Source organism: Rhinoraja longicauda, chromosome 1 (genome assembly GCF_053455715.1).
Source record: "Rhinoraja longicauda isolate Sanriku21f chromosome 1, sRhiLon1.1, whole genome shotgun sequence".
NCBI lineage: Eukaryota > Metazoa > Chordata > Chondrichthyes > Rajiformes > Arhynchobatidae > Rhinoraja > Rhinoraja longicauda.
The window spans coordinates 75,455,400-75,473,229 of record NC_135953.1 but is presented as its reverse complement, the minus strand read 5'-3'; the positions used below and the strand labels follow the sequence as shown (position 1 = coordinate 75,473,229).

Genomic DNA, 17,830 nt, shown 5'->3' with positions numbered 1-17,830 from the left:
TAGCTCCAGCTGAGTCAGGACAGTGTGAAGAGCCAGAGAGATGGCGTCCTCTGTGGATCTGTTTGCCCTGTATGCAAATTGATGCGAGTCCAGTGAGGCAGGATGCTGGATTTGATGTGTGAGAAGACCAGCCTATTAAAGCACTTCATGATTATTGGTGTTAGGGCAACCGGACGGTAGTCGTTCAGGTTGGTGATTTTTGTTTATTTCGGCACCGGCACTATGGTAGCTGACTTCAGGCAATTGGGGACCGCTGGTAGAGATAAAGACAGGTTAAAGATCCTGGTGAATACCTCAGCCAGCTGTTCAGCACAGTCCCTAAATATCCTTCTTTGAACTCCATCTGGGCCTGCAGCCTTGCGTGGATTGACCCTTCGCAGAGCGCGCTGTACATCCTGTGTGCTCAATGTTAAGACCTGTCCCTCCGCCTCAGCTGGGGTTCTTCCACTCATGGTGGTGTTGCCAGTTTTGAAGCGGGCAAAGAAGGTGTTAAGCTCGTTGGCCAGTGTGACATCACCGTGTGGGCAGGCAGGGCTGCTCTTGTAGTCAGTGATGTCCCTGACACCCTGCCACATGCTTCTGGTGTCCGTGGTATTGAGGTGGTCTTCCACCCGTTGCCTGTGAATGTCTTTGGCCCTTTTTATACCTTTGTTCAGGTTTGACCTGGCAACACTGTATGCTGAAGTGTCACCGGATTTAAAGGCATTGTTGAGTGCCCTTAACAGATTCTGTATCTCCTTGTTCATCCACGGTTTCCGGTTTGGGAACATCTTTATTTCCTTGTCCACTGTGACATTCCCCACACAGCAGTTGATGTAGGAGAGCACAGTGGATGTGTACTCCTCCAAATCTACCTCTGAACCACAGGTTGCCTGTTGTGCAAACAGGTCCCAGTCGGTGCGATCAAAGCAGTCCTGGAGTTGTAGGGTGGCATCCTCGGGCCATATTTTGACCGTCTTTATTGCAGGTTTGGTCTTGCGGATGAGGGGTTTGTATGCGGGCAGTAGAAACAGTGATAGGTGATCGAATTGTCCCAGGGGTGGGCAGGGGAGAGCTCTGTATGCGTCCTTTACGTTGGTGTACACTTTATCCAGCGTGTTTGAGCCCCTGGTAGGGCGCTGCACATGCTGGTGGAATTTGTGGAGCGCAGCTCGTAGGTCGACCTGATTAAAGTCCCCTGCAACAATGAAGGCACCGTCGGGGTGAGCATCCTGCTGCTTGCTGATGGCCGAGTGCAGCTGTGCGAGCGCTAGATTAGCATTAGCCTGTGGAGGAATGTATGCGGCCATGATGATAACCACAGTAAACTCCCGAGGCAGCCCCTCATTATTATAATTAATATTTCTGCAGGAAAGACAGTCCATTAGTGGACCTGTTGTGATATGCCTGAACCCTTAATTGTCAATGTATCTGTTTTGCCACATTATTGAATATCTCCTGCTTGAATATTAGTGTAGATTTAACAAAGAAACGCATTGATCATCAATTATAAAAGTAAACCACATCAATTGTATCTCCAATATTTTTCTAAAACAAAAGTATTTAGCAAATTATCAAGGGGTGCTGAGAACCATTTTTTATAGTTTCAATCTATTTTGTTTAACGAGCCATGCAGTCAGTATATTTGCAAAATACGGACTAATTTAAAAAAAATCAAATTGGAAATTCTGAAAATTGGTGGAATTTCCTAGGTGCAAAGTAGTAAATGGAAATGTATTTTCCTATTTACTTATTTGCCATTGAAGAAGTTATCAAACATTTCCCTAATTTTTATCATATTTCTGTACAGACTGGGTACTGTATTTTTCTTTGGTGATGGGTATTAGATGATGAATATTTTCTGCAATATAGATCACCAAGGATCCCTCTAAAATGTTCATAGTGACACTGAGGATTGTAGCAATGGAATTCATTTCATCATTATGTTCATCAAATATCTATGGTGCTGACCCTGATTGATTAAAGTGATTAACATTATTATTTTCAAAGCTTGTAGCTATTTGATTTTTGATCATATATAACTTTTTACAAGTTTGGCTAATGTTTTTTTTAAATAAAATAAAATCCTTAAACATTCACAGTTCCTGTACTATTTTGATCCTTATTGAGCTTATGATAATGAACTGATACTTCTGATAAATCTCTGGTACATTTTCCATCACTCACTCCACCTCTACCATGAAAAGGCTATAATTTTAACTTTGCTGCATCAATCTGTATGAGAAAGACATAATGGATGACAAATTAAATATTCAGCAGCAACAGTTGTGTCTACCACTGTAGTTGAAGTCAAAGCAAAATATTATGATGGGGAAATGGGTTTTTAATATTTCATCACTTCAAAACCCAATTTGACAGTGTTTGAGGATAATATTGTCTTTCTCTGCAGAAACATATCTTAAATTATGATATTTATTCAGCTACTTTCACTTCCACCACCATTCTCTGTAAGGAGCAATTATAAATGGAAACGTAATTAATGTTATTACCTTCTGATAAACTTCATTTCTTTTGTGCCAGGATGTGAAGCTAACAGCCAGCAATGATGATTACTATTTTGTATTTGAAGATTATTTATATCAGGTTAGTTGAAATGTTTCTGATATATTGTGTAGAGTAGCTGATGCATGTTAAAGCAGAATGCTTAATTTCATTATTTCAACTTTATTAGAAGCAATTTTGATGAGGAAACATTGAGAGATTTTAATTTTTATTGCATTATTAAATGCTAAGACTGTTTTCAGAAATATTTGCTGCCTTTTCTCTTTAAAGTTAATTTTTATGTTTTTAATAATTAATGTGGTAGAGTAAAGCTTTTACTGACTACTGTAACTGCAGTTCAGACTCTGGTCAGACTGGTCAGCCAGCTGTTAATACTGTTTTGATCGAGCAGATCTTTAGCTTGGGAGAAAACTCTGCACCAAATCTCTAATCCAATGAAAAACAACAAAATGTATTGTTTATACAGTGTGGGCCAGAACATTAGCATTGTCTAAATATTTAGTATTACTTTAGGTAGATTGCCTAGAAACTTGTATTTAGTCAGTCGTGCGAAACCATATATAGCCTCGTCAGTACACTGCCTATGAATATCCTCGAGTTTTAATAATGAAGTAATGTTTTTGTGTACCATTTTACAACTAGGGAAGATGCTATGGGGAATCTTGCAGAAATAATATTCCAATTTAATGAATTCATTTTAAATTTACTTCTTTATATATGCACTAAGTAATAGTCAGGAAAATGTTGATGCCATGATAAAAAGAGATCGAGAGAATATAAATTTGACCCATGATTATTGGTTGCCAATTCAAAAAATCCAATTTATTAATGTTTTCCAAAAGGGGGAGGAGAGAGGGAGACTTACAGTTACATTGCACCTAACATTATTCTGTATCACTCCAAAGTTCTTTACAGGTAATAAAACACTTTTCCAGCTGCCTCTTGTACAGGTGAGGAGATACGAGAATGAGGCTGGCATTGCTGAATGTGTGAAGATGTGATGCATATGAATGTTGGTGCAAGTCCTGACAAAGCTTGTTAGCAAATGAGTTATGAGTGTGCAGTACATTGAACATTATCTGAGGCCCTGAATTTAGGTGTTAAAGGTGCAAAAAAGAGATACAGACTTTGGTTATTGAGTAGAACAATCACTCGTGGAAGAAAAGCTGTTTTTATGTCTGGCTGTGGCTGCTTTGACAGTCCGGAGTCGCCTTCCACAGGGAAGTGCTTCGAAGAGTTTGTGGCCAGGGTGAGAGGGGTCAGAGATGATCTTGTCCGCTCGCTTCCTGGCCCTTGCAGTGTACAGTTCGTCAATGGGGGAAGGTTGAAGCCAACAACTTTCTCAGCTCTGCGAACGATCCGTTGCAGCCTCCGGATGTCGTGCATGGTGGCTGAGCCAAACCAGACCATGATGGAGAAGGTGAGGACGGACTCAATGATAGCAGTATAGAATTGGACCATCATTGCCTGTGGCAGATTGTGTTTCTTCAGTTGCCGCAGGAAGTACATCTTCTGTTGGGCCTTTTTGACTGTGGAGTCAATGGTGACCCCCCATTTAAGGTCTCTGGAGATGATGGTTCCAAGGAACTTAAATGACTCTACAGATGTGACTATGGTGTTGTTGATGGTAAGTGGGGGGAGGGGAGAGGGATCTCTTTGAAAGTCTACAATTAGTTCCACTGTCTTGAGAGCATTGAGCTCCAGGTTGTTGCGATGGCACCAGGAAGCCAGCTGTGTCACTTCCCCTCTGTAGGCAGATTCCTCCCCATCCTGGATCAGTCCAATCAGGCTTGTGTCATCCACAAACTTGAGGAGATTGACAGAGCAGTCTGTGGAGGTGCAGTCGTTGGTGTAGAGAGAGTAAAGGAGAGGGGAGAGTACGCAGACTTGCGGTGCTCCTATGCTGGGAGTCTGCGGGTCCGAGATGTGCTTTCCCAGCCTCACATGCTGCTTCCTGTCCGTCAGGAAGTTGATGATTCACTGACAGAGGGGTTCAGGCACAGTCAGCTGGGAGAGTTTGTAGTGTAGTAGCTCTAGCACAATGGTGTTAAAAGCAGAGCTAAAGTCCACAAACAGAATCCTGGCATAGGTCCCCTTGTGGTCTAGGTGCTGGAGGATGAAGTGCAGGCCTAGATTGACTGCGTAGTCCACCGATCTATTGGCCCTGTATGCAAACTGCAAGGGGTCCAGCAGGGGGTTTGTGATGTATTTCAGCTGGGCCAGCACAAGTCTTTCAAAGGTCTTCATGACTACAAAGGTAAGTGCGACAGGCCTGTAGTCATTAAGACCAGTGATCCTTGTCTTTTTGGGTACAGGGACAATAGTGGAGACCTTGAAGCAGGCAGGGACAGTGCAGGTTTGCAGGGACTGGTTGAAAATGTCTGTGTAGATCGGTGCCAGTTGTTCGGCACAGAGCTTGAGGGTGGAGGGGGAAACATTGTCCGGTCCTGGAGATTTCCGGCTTTTCTGTTTTCTGAATAGCCTCTCCACCTCCGCAATTTCTATTATTAAAGTGGAGTCATTCTGTGAGGATGTGCAAATTGGTGATTGCAGAGGGGTGGGGGTGGAAAGGGCCAGTCTTTGCAAACTCCAGCCAGTCTCTTAGTAGGTGTGAATTGCTGCTTGGGGAGGAGTGGGTGGGGACGGATCCAGTCTTTGCAAACTGGAGTCAGTCTTTGAGTACGTGTGAAGTGAAGTACTTGGTATGGGTTCTTATTCACAAAATGCTGGAGTAACTCAGCAGGTCAGGCAGCATCTCAGGAGAGAAGGAATGGGTGACGTTTCGGGTCGAGAACCTTCTTCAGACCGATGTCAGGGGGGCGGGACAAAGGAAGGATATAGGTGGAGACAGGAAGTTAGAGGAAGAACTGGGAAGGGGAGGGAGGGGGGTGGGGGAAGAGAGGGACAGAGGAACTATCTAAAGTTAGAGAAGTCAATGTTCATACCACTGGGCTGCAAGCTGCCCAAGCGAAACATGAGGTGCTGTTCCTCCAATTTCTGGTGGAACTGCGAAATAGCCAAGGGCAACAAACGCTTGTTGGAGCGGTATACAGACCATCAAACAGCAGTAGGGAGGTTGGGGATAGCTCTGGAAGGCGACTCCCAACTGTCAAAACCGCCACAGCCAGACATAAAAACAGCTTTTTCCCATGAGCAGTAGCTCTACTCAACAGCCAAAAGTCTGTAGCCTCCTTTTGCTCTGGTATTTTATTTCATTCTTCACATGTTTAAATTATAAGGTTTTATTTTTAAATTGTCTACTGTATATCGTGTTGTTACTTGCGAGCAAACCCCCCAAGGCAAATTCCTTGTATGTATACATACGTGGCTAACAAAATTGATTCATTATTCAAGCAGGAAATTAGGGATGCTTGTATTAAAGGTACAGCAGTTATCATGGGTGACTTTAATCTACATATAGATTGGGCCAACCAAATTGTTAACAGTGCTGAGGAGGAGGATTTCCTGGAATGTATACGGATGGGTTTTTAAACCAATATGTGAGGAACTGACTGGAGGACAGGCCATCCTAGTCTGGGTATAGTGTAATGAGGATTAGTTAGCGATCTTGTTGTGCAAGGCCCCTTGGGCAACAGTGACCATAATATAGTAGAATTCTGCATTAGGATGGAGAGTGCCACGGTTAATTCAGAGACAAGTGTCCTGAACTTGAATAAAGGAGACTTTGAAGGTATGAGATGGGAATAGGCTGGGATAGACCAGCAAATTATACTTAAAGGGTTGACAGTGGAGATGCAATGGCGAAGATTTAAAGACCACATGGATAAACTTCAGAAATTGTTCATCCCTGTCTGGCGAAAAAATAAAACTGGGAAGGCGGCTCAACCGAGGCTGACAAGGAAAGTCAAGGATAGTGTTAAAGCCAAGGAAGAGGCATATAAATTGGCCAGAAGAAGCGGCAAACCAGAGGACTGAGAGAAATTTAGAACTCAACAGAGGAGGACAAAGGGGTTAATTAAGAGGGGGAATGAAGAGCATGAAAGAAAGTTTGCGGGGAATATAAAAACTGACTGTAAACGTTTCTATGTCTGTAAAATGGAAAAGATTAGTGAAACCTAACAGTCAGAGACGGGTGAATTTATAATGGGAAACAGGGAAATGGAAACGGGGAAATGGCAGAACAGTACTTTGGTTCTGAGAAAACGGGGAATTATAGACCAGTTAGCCTTGCATTGGTATTGGGGAAGATGCTGGAATCGATTATTAAAGATGTTATAGCAGCGCATTTGGAAAGCAGTGACTGGAATGGTCAAAGACAGCATGGATTTATGAAGAGGAAATCATGCTTGACTAATCTTTTGGATTTTTTTGTGGATATGACAGGTAGAATGGATAAGGGAGAGCCAGTGGATGTGGTGTATCTGGACTTTCAAAAAGCGTTTGACAAGGTCCCACGCGAGATTAACGTGCAAAATTAGAGCACATGGTATTGGGGTAAGGTATTGACATGGATAGAGAACTGGTTGGCAGACAGGAAGGTAAGAGTAGGAATTAACGAGTCATTTTCAAAATGGCAGGCAGTGACTAGTGGGGTGCCGCAATGCTCGGTGCTGGGACCCCAGTTGTTTACAAAATTTATCAACGATTTAGATGAGGGAATTAAATGTCACATCTCTAAGTTTGCGGATGACACAAAGCTGGGTGGCAGTGTGAGCTGCGAAGAGGATGCTATGGGGCTGCAGGGTGACTTACATAGGTTGGGTAAGTGGGCAGAAGCATGGTAGATGCAGTATAATGTGGATAAATGTGAGATTATCCATTTTGGTGGCAAGAACAGGAAGGCAGGTTATCTGAATGGTGTCGGATTAGAAGGGGAGGTGCAACGAGGCCTGGGTGTGCTTCAACATCAGTCACTGAAAGTAAGCATGCGGATACAGCAGGCAGTGAAGAAAGCCAATGGCATGTTGGCCTTTATTGCAAGAGGATTTGAGTTTAGGAGCAAGGAGGTCCTACTGCAGTTGAACAAGGCCCTGGTGAGACCATACCTGGAATATTGTGTGCAATTTAGGTCTCCTAAATTGAGGAAGGACATTATTGCTATTGAGGGAGTGCAGTGTAGGTTCACCAGATTAATTCGGGGGATGGGGCGGGACTGACGCATGATGTAAGAATGGGTCGACTGGGCTTGTATTCACTGGAATTTAAAAGGATGAGAGGGGATCTTAGGGAAACATATAAAATTCTTAAGAGGACTGGACAGGGTAGATGCAGGAAAAATGTTCCCCATGTTGGGGGAGTCCAGAACCAGGGGTCACAGTTTAAGAATAAGGGGTAGGCCATTTAAGACTGAGATGAGGACAAACCTTTTCATACAGATGATTGTGAATCTGGAATTCTCTGCCACGGAAGGCAGTGGAGGCCAATTCACTGGATGTTTTCAAGAGAGAGTTAGATTTAGCTCTTCGGGCTAACGGAATCAAGGGATATGGGGGGAAAAGCCAGAACAGGATAATGATTTTGGATGATATTGAATGGCCATGCTGGCTCGAAGGGCCGAATGGCCTACTCCTGCACCTATTTTCTGCAATTCTATGTTTCATACTCAAAGTTATAGAAAAGGGAAACGAGAAATATAAACGATGATGAAGAGAGAGATATAGAAAGATATACAAAAAAGTAACCTTTCCAGAAATGTGCATTACAGTACATTAAATATATATGCAATTAAATATATATGCAATTGGGTCTTTGATAATTCAATTGTGTGAAGCACAATAAATATTGCTCCTTAATAATAGAATTTCGAGGCCATCAACTTTTGAAATGTGTTCTCAGAACAAGTTCTGTAAGGAGGGAACCTCCTTTTGAAAGTGCAGGTACAGGATGCATAGCTGGAGTTTTTCGAGAGTAGTGGTAATGCAGCTTTGCCATGGATTTTTGTGGGGTGGAATATCAAGAAGCCATTTTTGGTAAATTGAGCTTGGAAATATAAAAGAATCCAGAAATGAAAGATGTCCCTTTGAAAAAAATAGGGACAGAAATTCCTTGTCTTGACCTTAAATTTATGTCCTTGGCTCCAAATTGAGAAAATGATGTAAATGAAGAATACCGTTTAAGGGAGAATTATGTTAGTAATGTGTTTGTGTGGCTCCCCAAAATGAATCTATGCGACTCTGTTGCTTTTGTCTTTAAACTCCCTTCTCCCCCTCCCTCACCTACTCTATCTGCTCGCTACTCCCCTCCTCACCTGTTGCCACCTATCACTTACCAGCCCCAATCTCACCTCTCCCTCTCACCTCTTCATATTGGCTTTCTTCAATCAACACTCTGTCTAGGTGCAGTATCTCGATCCAAAAAATTGATCATCACTTTGCTTCCACAAATGTTACTTGACCCACTGATTTCCTCCAGCAGTTTGTTTTTGTTTACCTCAAATTCATGAAGTCTTTAATAACATTGAAGGCATGTGATCTTCCTTGTTGATTCCTAGGTGCTGCTATGCTTTTCTCGAGATGCACTCGTTCTTGATCATTTCAACTATAGCAGTGCTTCACCTCCCAAGTCATATATCAAAGGTAAGAAAATCTAGTCATCGTGTTCTCCACTGAAAATCTTAGCTGGACTTACATCACTCATCAGTGTTATTTTATCTCATGGAGGAAATGATGGAAGTAAAGAAAATTGCGTCACAAGGAAGTTTCACTTTCCAAACTTTAATTGTTAGCTGTGCACTAAAGTATTGTAACAATAAAATGAGACTAATTTAAAACTCAATTGTAATAAAGTTCAGCCACAGGCTTGGACAAAGGTAGATTTAACATTGACTTGTGTAAGAAAATAACTGCAGATGCTGGTACAAATCGAAGGTATTTATTCACAAAATGTGGTTTGGGTAGGAAGGAACGAATGGACCAGGGAGTTACGGAGGGAACGGTCTCTGCGGAACGCAAAAAGGGGAGGGGATGGGAAGATGTGGCCCCGTTGTAGGTGACGGAAATGTTGGAGGATGATTTTCCCCTCCCCTTTCTGCGTTCTGCAGAGACCGTTCCCTCCGTAACTCCCAGGTCCACTCGTCCCTTCCTACCCAAACTATCCCATCCCCAGGCACTTTCCCCAGCAACTGCAGGAGATGCAACACCTGTCCTTTTACCTCCCCCCTCAACTCCATCCAAGGACCCAAACAGTCCTTCCAGGTGAGACAGAGGTTCACCTGCACCTCCTCCAACCTCATCTATTGTATCCGCTGCTCTTGATGTCAACCTCTTTACATCGGCGAAACCAAACGCAGGCTCGGCGATCGTTTCGCTCAACACCTTCGCTCAGTCCGCCTTATCCAACTTGATCTCCCGGTGGCTGAGCACTTCAACTCCCCCTCCCACTCCCAGTCTGACCTTTCTGTCATGGGCCTCCTCCTCCAGTGCCATAGTGAGGCCCACCGGAAATTGGAGGAACAGCACCTCATATTTCGCTTGGGCAGCTTGCAGCCCAGCGGTATGAACATTGATTTCTCCAACTTTAGATATTTCCTCTGTCCCTCTCTTCCTTCCCCCCCCTTCCCAGTTCTCCCTCTAACTTCCTGTCTCCACCTATATCCTTCCTTTGTCCCGCCCCCCCTGACATCAGTCTGAAGAAGGGTCTCGACCCGAAACGTTACCCATTCCTTCTCCTGAGATGCTGCCTGACCTGCTGAGTTACTTTAACATTGACTTGGTCATTAAGATTAAGTAATTTGTGTCTAACTAAAGCTGTGTTTTTTTTGCAAATTAATTGTATTTTCTATTCACACCTAGCATTTGTAACTTTTGTTTTGATAGGAAAAGTTGCATTAGAAGATTATGCTGTTGTGTACCCGCCAAATGGTTAGTATGATGAAAGAACTTCCTTGATTTGCAGACGTGCTATTGATTACAATAGCTGGTTTTGGGAGTCTTTCCTTGATGTCTCACTTTTTTGTGGGTATTAGTGTTGAGAAATTCATCATTTACATCGATGAGTATTGGCCTCTTGCTTTAGGTTTTGGGTATATTTTGATCACGTTTCATAATGTTAATTATATAATTTCTTGGATATCTAACTTAAAAATTGCAAATTATTGCCAATATACCCATTCTGCTTAATAAATAATTTGACCATTAAAGAGACAATCATAAAATAAAAAATCATAATTTGTAATAATAATCTGAATATTCTTATGCCACACAGGAGTAGTTCCATTCCATGGATTTGCAATGTATGGTGAGTTATGTTATTCCACTTAAACATTGGATAAAAAGTAAATGTAGTATGTGATAGGCTTTTGGCACACTGATTATTTACGGTGTGCAATATCCATGACTCAGTCTTTTTCCAAAATATGTTATGTTTGGATTTTGCCTTTTTTATTTCATTTTTGTCAGCATTTTGTAATTTTGTTAAGGAATCACCTATTTCACAATCTATGCCATGAGGAGAGTGACAAGATTATCTCTCCATATTTAAAGGTTGTGAAATGGCAGCTTATGCATCTCATAGAACCATAGAAAATAGGTGAAGGAGGAGGCCATTTGGCCCTTCGAGCCAGCACCGCCATTCATTGTGATCATGGCTGATTGTCCCCAATCAATACCCCGTGCCTGCCTTCTCCCCATATCCCTTGATTCCACTAGCCCCTAGAGCTCTATCTAACTCTCTCTTAAATCCATCCAGTAATTTGGCTTCCACTGCCCTCTGTGGCAGAGAATTCCACAAATTCACAACTCTCTGGGTGAAAAAGTTTTTTCTCACCTCAGTTTTAAATGGCCCCCCTTTATTCTAAGACTGTGGTCCCTGGTTCTGGACTCGCCCAACATTGGGAAAATTTTCCCTGCATCTAGCTTGTCCAGTTCTTTTATAATTTTATATGTTTCTATAAGACCCCCTCTCATCCTTCTAAACTCCAGTGAATACAAGCCTCGTCTTTTCAACCTTTCCTCATATGGCAGTCCAGCCATCCCAGGGATCAATCTCATGAACCTACGTTACACTGCCTCAATTACAAGGATGTCATTTCTCAAATTAGGAGACCAAAACTGTACACAATACTCCAGATGTGGTCTCACCAGGGCCCTATACAACTGCAGAAGAACCTCTTTACTCCTATACTGAAATCCTCTTGTTAGGAAGGCCAACATTCCATTAGCTTTCTTCACTGCCTGCTGTACCTGCACGCCAACTTTCAGTGACTGGTGTACAAAGACACCTAGGTCTCGCTGCACCTCCCCCTTACCTAACCTTACTCCATTGAGATAATAATCTGCCTCCTTGTTTCTGCCGCCAAAGTGGATAACCTCACATTTATCTATATTATACTGCATCTGCCACGCATCTGCCCACTCACTCAACCTGTCCAGGTCACCCTGCAACCTCCTAATATCCTCTTCACAGTTTACACTGCCACCCAGCTTTGTGACATCTACAAACTTGCTAGTGTTCCTTCTAATTCCCTCTTCCAAATCATTAATATATATGGTAAACAGTTGCAGCCTCAACACTGAGCCTTGCGGCACTCCACTCGCCACTGCCTGCCATTCTGAAAAGGACCCGTTTACTCCTACTCTTTGCTTCCTGTCTGCCAACCAATTTTCTATCCATGTCAACACCCTACCCCCAATACTATGTGGTCTAGTTTTGGTCACCAATCTCCCGTGCGGGACCTTATCAAAGGCTTTCTGGAAGTCTAGATACACTACATCCACTGGCTCCCCTTCATCCATTTTACTTGTCACGTCCTCAAAAAATTCCAGAAGATTAGTCAGACATGATTTCCCTTTCATAAATGCATGCTGACTTGGACTTATCCTTTTACTGCTATCCAAATGCACTGTTATTACCTCTTTAATAATTGACTCCTGCATCTTTTCCACCACCGAAGTCAGGCTAACTGGTCTGTAATTCCCCATTTTCTCTCTCGCTCCTTTCTTGAAAAGTGGGATAACATTAGCTATCCTCCAATCCACAGGAACTGCTCCTGAATCTATTGAACATTGGAAAATGATCACCAATGCGTCCACTATTTCTAGAGCCACCTCCCTGAGGACCCCGGGATGCAGACCATCAGGCCCAGGGGATTTATCATCCTTCAGTCCCATTAGTCTACCCAATACTATTTCTCACCTAATGAAAATTTATTTCAGTTCCTCTACCCCCCTAAGTCCTCTGTCCTCCAGTACTTCTGGGAGGTTGTTTGTGTCTTCCTTAGTGAAGACAGTTCCGAAGTACCTGTTCAACTCTTCTGCCATTTCCTTGTTACCCATAATAATTTCACCCGTGTCTGCCTTCAAGGGACCCACATTTGACTTTGCTACTCTTTTTCTCTTAACATATCTAAAGAAGCTTTTACTGTCCTTGTTTATATTCTTGGCCAGCTTCCCCTCGTACTTCATCTTTTCGGCCCATATTGCCCGTTTTGTTGCCTTCTGTTGTTCTATGAAAGTTTCCCAATCCTCTGGCTTCTGGCTACTCTTTGCTGTGTTATACATCTTTTCTTTTAGTTTTATTCCATCCCTAACTTCCCTTGTCAGCCACGGTTGCCTCCTACTCCCCTTAGAATCTTTCTTCCTTTTTGGAATGAAATGATCCTGCGTCTTCCAGATTATGCTCAGAAATTCCTGCCGTTGCTGTTCCACCGTCAATCCTGCTAGGGGCTCCTATGGTTACATGGGAAAATGCTGTGAAAAGGGGTGCAGTTGGTGAAATGGAATAACAAACTAGGGAGCTACAAAGGGCCTATGGAATGCTGTGAGGGACTGCAAAATATATCAGATTGTTGAATCTTATTGAAGGTGGTGAAAATGAGAGGATAATTAAAGAATGCGGAGGCTTTGGGGGTGGAAGGTGAGATCAAGGAGAATTCTATTCTTGTTGCAGCTAGAAAAAGAGATGGTGAGGGCAGAAGTGTGTGAAATATAAACTGTTGAGAATACTATAGTAGTGGTAGTGCCATGGTTGAAAAATATGGAAGACAACTTGCAAGCCCTGGTGTGGATATTCTTGTCATCAGAACAGGTGGTGATGGAGAAACTGGGAAAATGGAAGGGTGTCATTGGATGCCTTCCTATAAACTATAAACTATAGTTAAACTATAGTGTGGTCAATAGAGCTGTGGATGTATTTGGCATTGTAATGTGTACATATAGCTAACCTATCTGCTGAAATAGAGATCAAGAAAGGGAAATGAACAATGAGATATAGATCACGAGGAAGGGAGAGGAGAGTGTAAATTGGCAACAAAAGTAATGACATTTTTGAGTTTCGCATGAATGCACGAAGCAACTCAAAATCTATCAATATGCTAGGAATGATGAGAGGGTGGGGGCATGAGTGGGATTGAAAGGAGAACTGTTACACAGAGTGGCAGAGAGGCCTAGTTCCATGTAACCCAGGTTGGTCTGAAAATGAGCCAGAATAGGCTGAGTAGGTTGTTGTGTTATCAACGCCTGAGGTTTTATAATTCAAGGTAGGGCAATAAAAGACCAAAAAGGCAGCATCTCTGATCAAGTTCTGGAAGTTGATATGATGTAAAGATAAAACTAAATGAGTCTGTTGACAATTAGACCTGTCCTTTAGTCCCATTGGAACAAGTGCCTAATCCTCTGCTCTTATAAAAATAATCATTTTACATTTTCAGGCTGCAAATTTGTTGCAGTCCCACTGATTTGTTTCTTGATTTGGTTCTTCAACAATAAGTGTAGAAAAAGTTGGAAGGCTGTGAATTGGGAGAATTTCGTTAAACATAATTAGCTGGGAAGAGGAAGATATAGAAAGGATAATATTGATTCAGAAAGATAGATTTGGAGAGGAAATTTCACAGTATGAGAGACTAGTGACTGATTTGCAAAGATAGGGGAGGGCTGTGGGGATAAAAGATTAGAATCAGAACTTGTGAGCTTTGAGGGTGAGATGTATGATGGGAGCTGATGAATATTTTGGACGCTGGGAACACAAGTAGTTAATGCAAGGCCGGAGGTGATTGAGAAGCAAGACGTGATGGCAGGATCTCAGTTGAGGTTATGGAGATTGAAGACAGTGAAAAAGGAATTCCCATAGATTTTAGTAGCTAATTGACTAAAGGTATCAAGGTTAGCATTGAAATTAGATGGTCATTAAAATGGAGATGGCCACTTGGCTGAAGAAGACTGCAAGATTATGAATACTTTGGTCGAGCTTGAAACAGTTACTGGGGAGAGGTAATACATCTGTGGCGGGGTCTAACTATAACAGTTGTGGTCTTTGACAGCTTGGTTCAAGATAAATTGGGTATGCTTAATATCTCGGGGTAATATCTCAGGGTAATATTTTGGGAGGACACAAATGACAAGGAATGAAGAAATGACAGGGAAGTAAAGACTTTTCTTATTGGAAAAACACAATTGATGACCCAAGGAAAAATACTCAAAGGATTAAGAGAGATGCTGACAATAGATCTTTGAAGATTCTGAATGAAAAGTCATTCCCTATTGCCAATGATTGCAAACAAATAGTTAAGAGTAAAAATCAAGAGTCAGTCCCATCCTGGCCAAGAACAAAGGGAAGGCATTGGTGGAGGGTGTTGTCAATTATATTGGAGGCACAAAAGGGCAAGGAGAATGAGGATAGAAAATATAACATGGTCCCTGTGTCAGAAAATGTCAGAAAATGTTTGGGGTGTGGAAATCTGAGAACTTGAGAAATTCAAACTGCTGGAAAAAATAGAGGCACAGAACTGACGGCTTTAACATGGAAAATGGGAGAGAAACAAGATAATAGTAAAAAAGATCAAGGATATATTTTTTAAAAATTGTTTTAAAAAGGCGATGGACCACAATTGATGTATTATTGTTGCATTGGAGATTGGCTCACTCAGTATGTTAAAAACCATATCTAATTATTATTGGTTAAGCTGCTGAATATAAATTTAAAGATTGAATCTGATTTAAAGAACTGGAAATGACAGCCATTCAATGGGAAATAAGGTTACAAGAGCGTGATCGATTTTGTTGATGCGAAAGATATTAATGATGTAAAGATGGTAGTGTTTGTGGAAATAAGCGTGCATTTTCTACATAAATCTGCACAACAGTAGAGAAATTGACCTGAAAATATCAATAGTGGTGCCATCGTAATCATCAAGAAATTACGAGCAAAATAATGGCAAGTTCACGGAGCCTGTTATTATGCATACACAAAATAACAACTACTTGGGCAAGTTCATAGTGCCTCTTATATATGCAGAAAGGAACAACTACTCTCAGCAAATTACTGGATGATTTGCTCTGCTCTCCCTTCAGCCTTGCAAATGTAAAAAATATGGTTTTGCTGTGAGTTACCTGTTTGTGATAATCACAAGAATGCTTATTGGGTCAAATTGTTTGAACCTTGGTAAAGATGTATTTTATAATCCTGAATTTACTGGAAATTGGAATGATGAAACTATGGGGTCACTTATTTGGTCTTGGAGACTTGTAAAATTCTACTTATTGCTTCCTACTTATCCTTATTCTTTCAAAATTTAATATATTTAAAATGTTTTACCTAATTTGACACTAATTCAACCTAATCCCTTTCCTGTTGAACCACTGAAGGCGATGGTACAGTCTACCTCTTTATAACAGATTTCCGTTGTAGGGGATAGAAGAATCCCACAGTAATCAGTCACCACTGTCTTTTTAAGAACACAGGCTGCTCGCTCGTTACATTGAGGGCAATGAAATTGATAAGCAATTGCTTTGATCCACACTTGTGCAGTGCTGAAGGGCACCAAGTGCTGGTGTAATTCAGCAGGTTAGGCAGCATCTCTGGAACGCACAGTTAGATGATGTTTCGGGTCAAGATCTACCGCTGGATCGCACTACGCACCTGACTACCACGAGGCTGAGACCCGCGGCGGCGCCAGAAGGTGCAACACAACGTTCATCGCCTGTCCAGATTGTCTGAGGAAGGAAACCATCGATGCTGCTGCCGAGCTACACTGGCTCCTTGGCTCCTTCCAGGTCACACTTACCAGCCTTCACTGCGAGGCCTTGCTGCTGACGACGTCTGCCCAGCTTCCCTGGCTTCTTCCAGACCGAACCTACTGCTGTGACTGCCGGTCCACACAGCTTCCTCAGCTGCTCCCAGGCTGCGTTTGCTGCCGTTACCGCCAACCCTTTTCTGCAGTCCATCGGCCGCGACTAATGACCCCGCCAATCCTCGCCTCTTCCCCGAATGCCAGCGTCTGGGGCCTTCAACTCACCTGGATTCCAGGCTCAGTTCTAGACCAGAAGTCTGAAGAAGGGTCTGGATCTGAAACATCACTATCCATATTGTCCAGAGGTGCTACCTGACCTGTTAAGTTACTCCAGCATTTTGTGTCCTTTTGTGTATTAACCAGCATCTGCAGTTCTTTGTTTTTACTTCTTGTGCAATGATACTCTAATACTTGGTAATCACTTATTTGGTTATAATGGACAATCGGCAACAGCAGACACCATTCCCCCTCCAACCAACATGGCAATAGTAAAATTGTTCTAATATGTCAAAAAATAAATGCCTTTAAAAATGGTGGCTTAAATTTATACAATTTTGATCAGTTATGCAACTGATGCAGAGATTGAACCACAACATAATTTGGTAATCGGCATAATCTCTTTGCAATTTGCATCTAGCCCACTTTCTTTACTTGTTATTACTATTTTTGTCTCTCCCATTACCATAATTAGGGACACAGTTAAAGATTGTTGAGAGGCATGAGTACTAAAAACTTTGATTTATATCTACTCTGCAACATGGCATTTTAGTTTGTATTGGAGTTTTTAATTATTTTGACTTTGTATTACATGCAGTTGCTCCACTCTGTTTTCTCTACCATGAACCATCCAAACTGTACCAAGTTTTCCGTGAGATGTATGTGAGATTTTTCTTCAGGCTTCATAACATCTCATCCCATTCCTCGGTAAGTTCAGTCAATGCATGAAAATTAAAGGAGGGTATACTCTTATCCTTTCTGGGAATTTGGTTTCAATTAGTCAAGATAAATTATATGAAAACATATTTATCTTTTAAAATATATATTTTTTAATGATCGTAGTGCCTACGTATATTAATAGTAAACATCTTTATCCAATTATTAAGTAAAGTGAAATAGAGTGATTGAAGTGTCAAAACTGCAGGAAATTGACCTAACAATGTGTGTTTATGTGTGTGTGTATATGCATATATACACACTATAAACTTTTTCTCATTTATTATATTGTTTACAGTGTACTATGTTTACATATTCTGTTGTGCTGCTGCACGTAAGAATTTCATTGTTCTATCTGATCTGGGACATATGACAATAAAACACTCTTGACTCTTAACGATGACATTGATGCGTGAATGCGAAACATCCAAT

General features: G+C 41.8%; 1 protein-coding gene and 1 long non-coding RNA gene across 4 annotated transcripts in view; one reads left to right on the top strand and one right to left on the bottom strand.

Moving 5' to 3' along the window:
* LOC144594211 (uncharacterized) overlaps window positions 1-17,830 on the bottom strand; it is a 74,743-nt gene that overhangs the window by 17,210 nt on the left and 39,703 nt on the right. The gene's annotated exons all lie outside the window — the stretch shown is intronic.
* tbc1d19 (TBC1 domain family, member 19) overlaps window positions 1-17,830 on the top strand; it is an 85,922-nt gene that overhangs the window by 59,323 nt on the left and 8,769 nt on the right. For all 3 annotated transcript variants that reach the window (XM_078400398.1, XM_078400406.1, XM_078400416.1), the window contains exons 13-17: window positions 2,521-2,583; window positions 8,954-9,038; window positions 10,278-10,322; window positions 10,666-10,698; window positions 17,280-17,389. In XM_078400398.1, coding sequence (XP_078256524.1) covers window positions 2,521-2,583; window positions 8,954-9,038; window positions 10,278-10,322; window positions 10,666-10,698; window positions 17,280-17,389 — 336 coding nt within the window. The remainder of the gene's footprint in view (window positions 1-2,520; window positions 2,584-8,953; window positions 9,039-10,277; window positions 10,323-10,665; window positions 10,699-17,279; window positions 17,390-17,830) is intronic.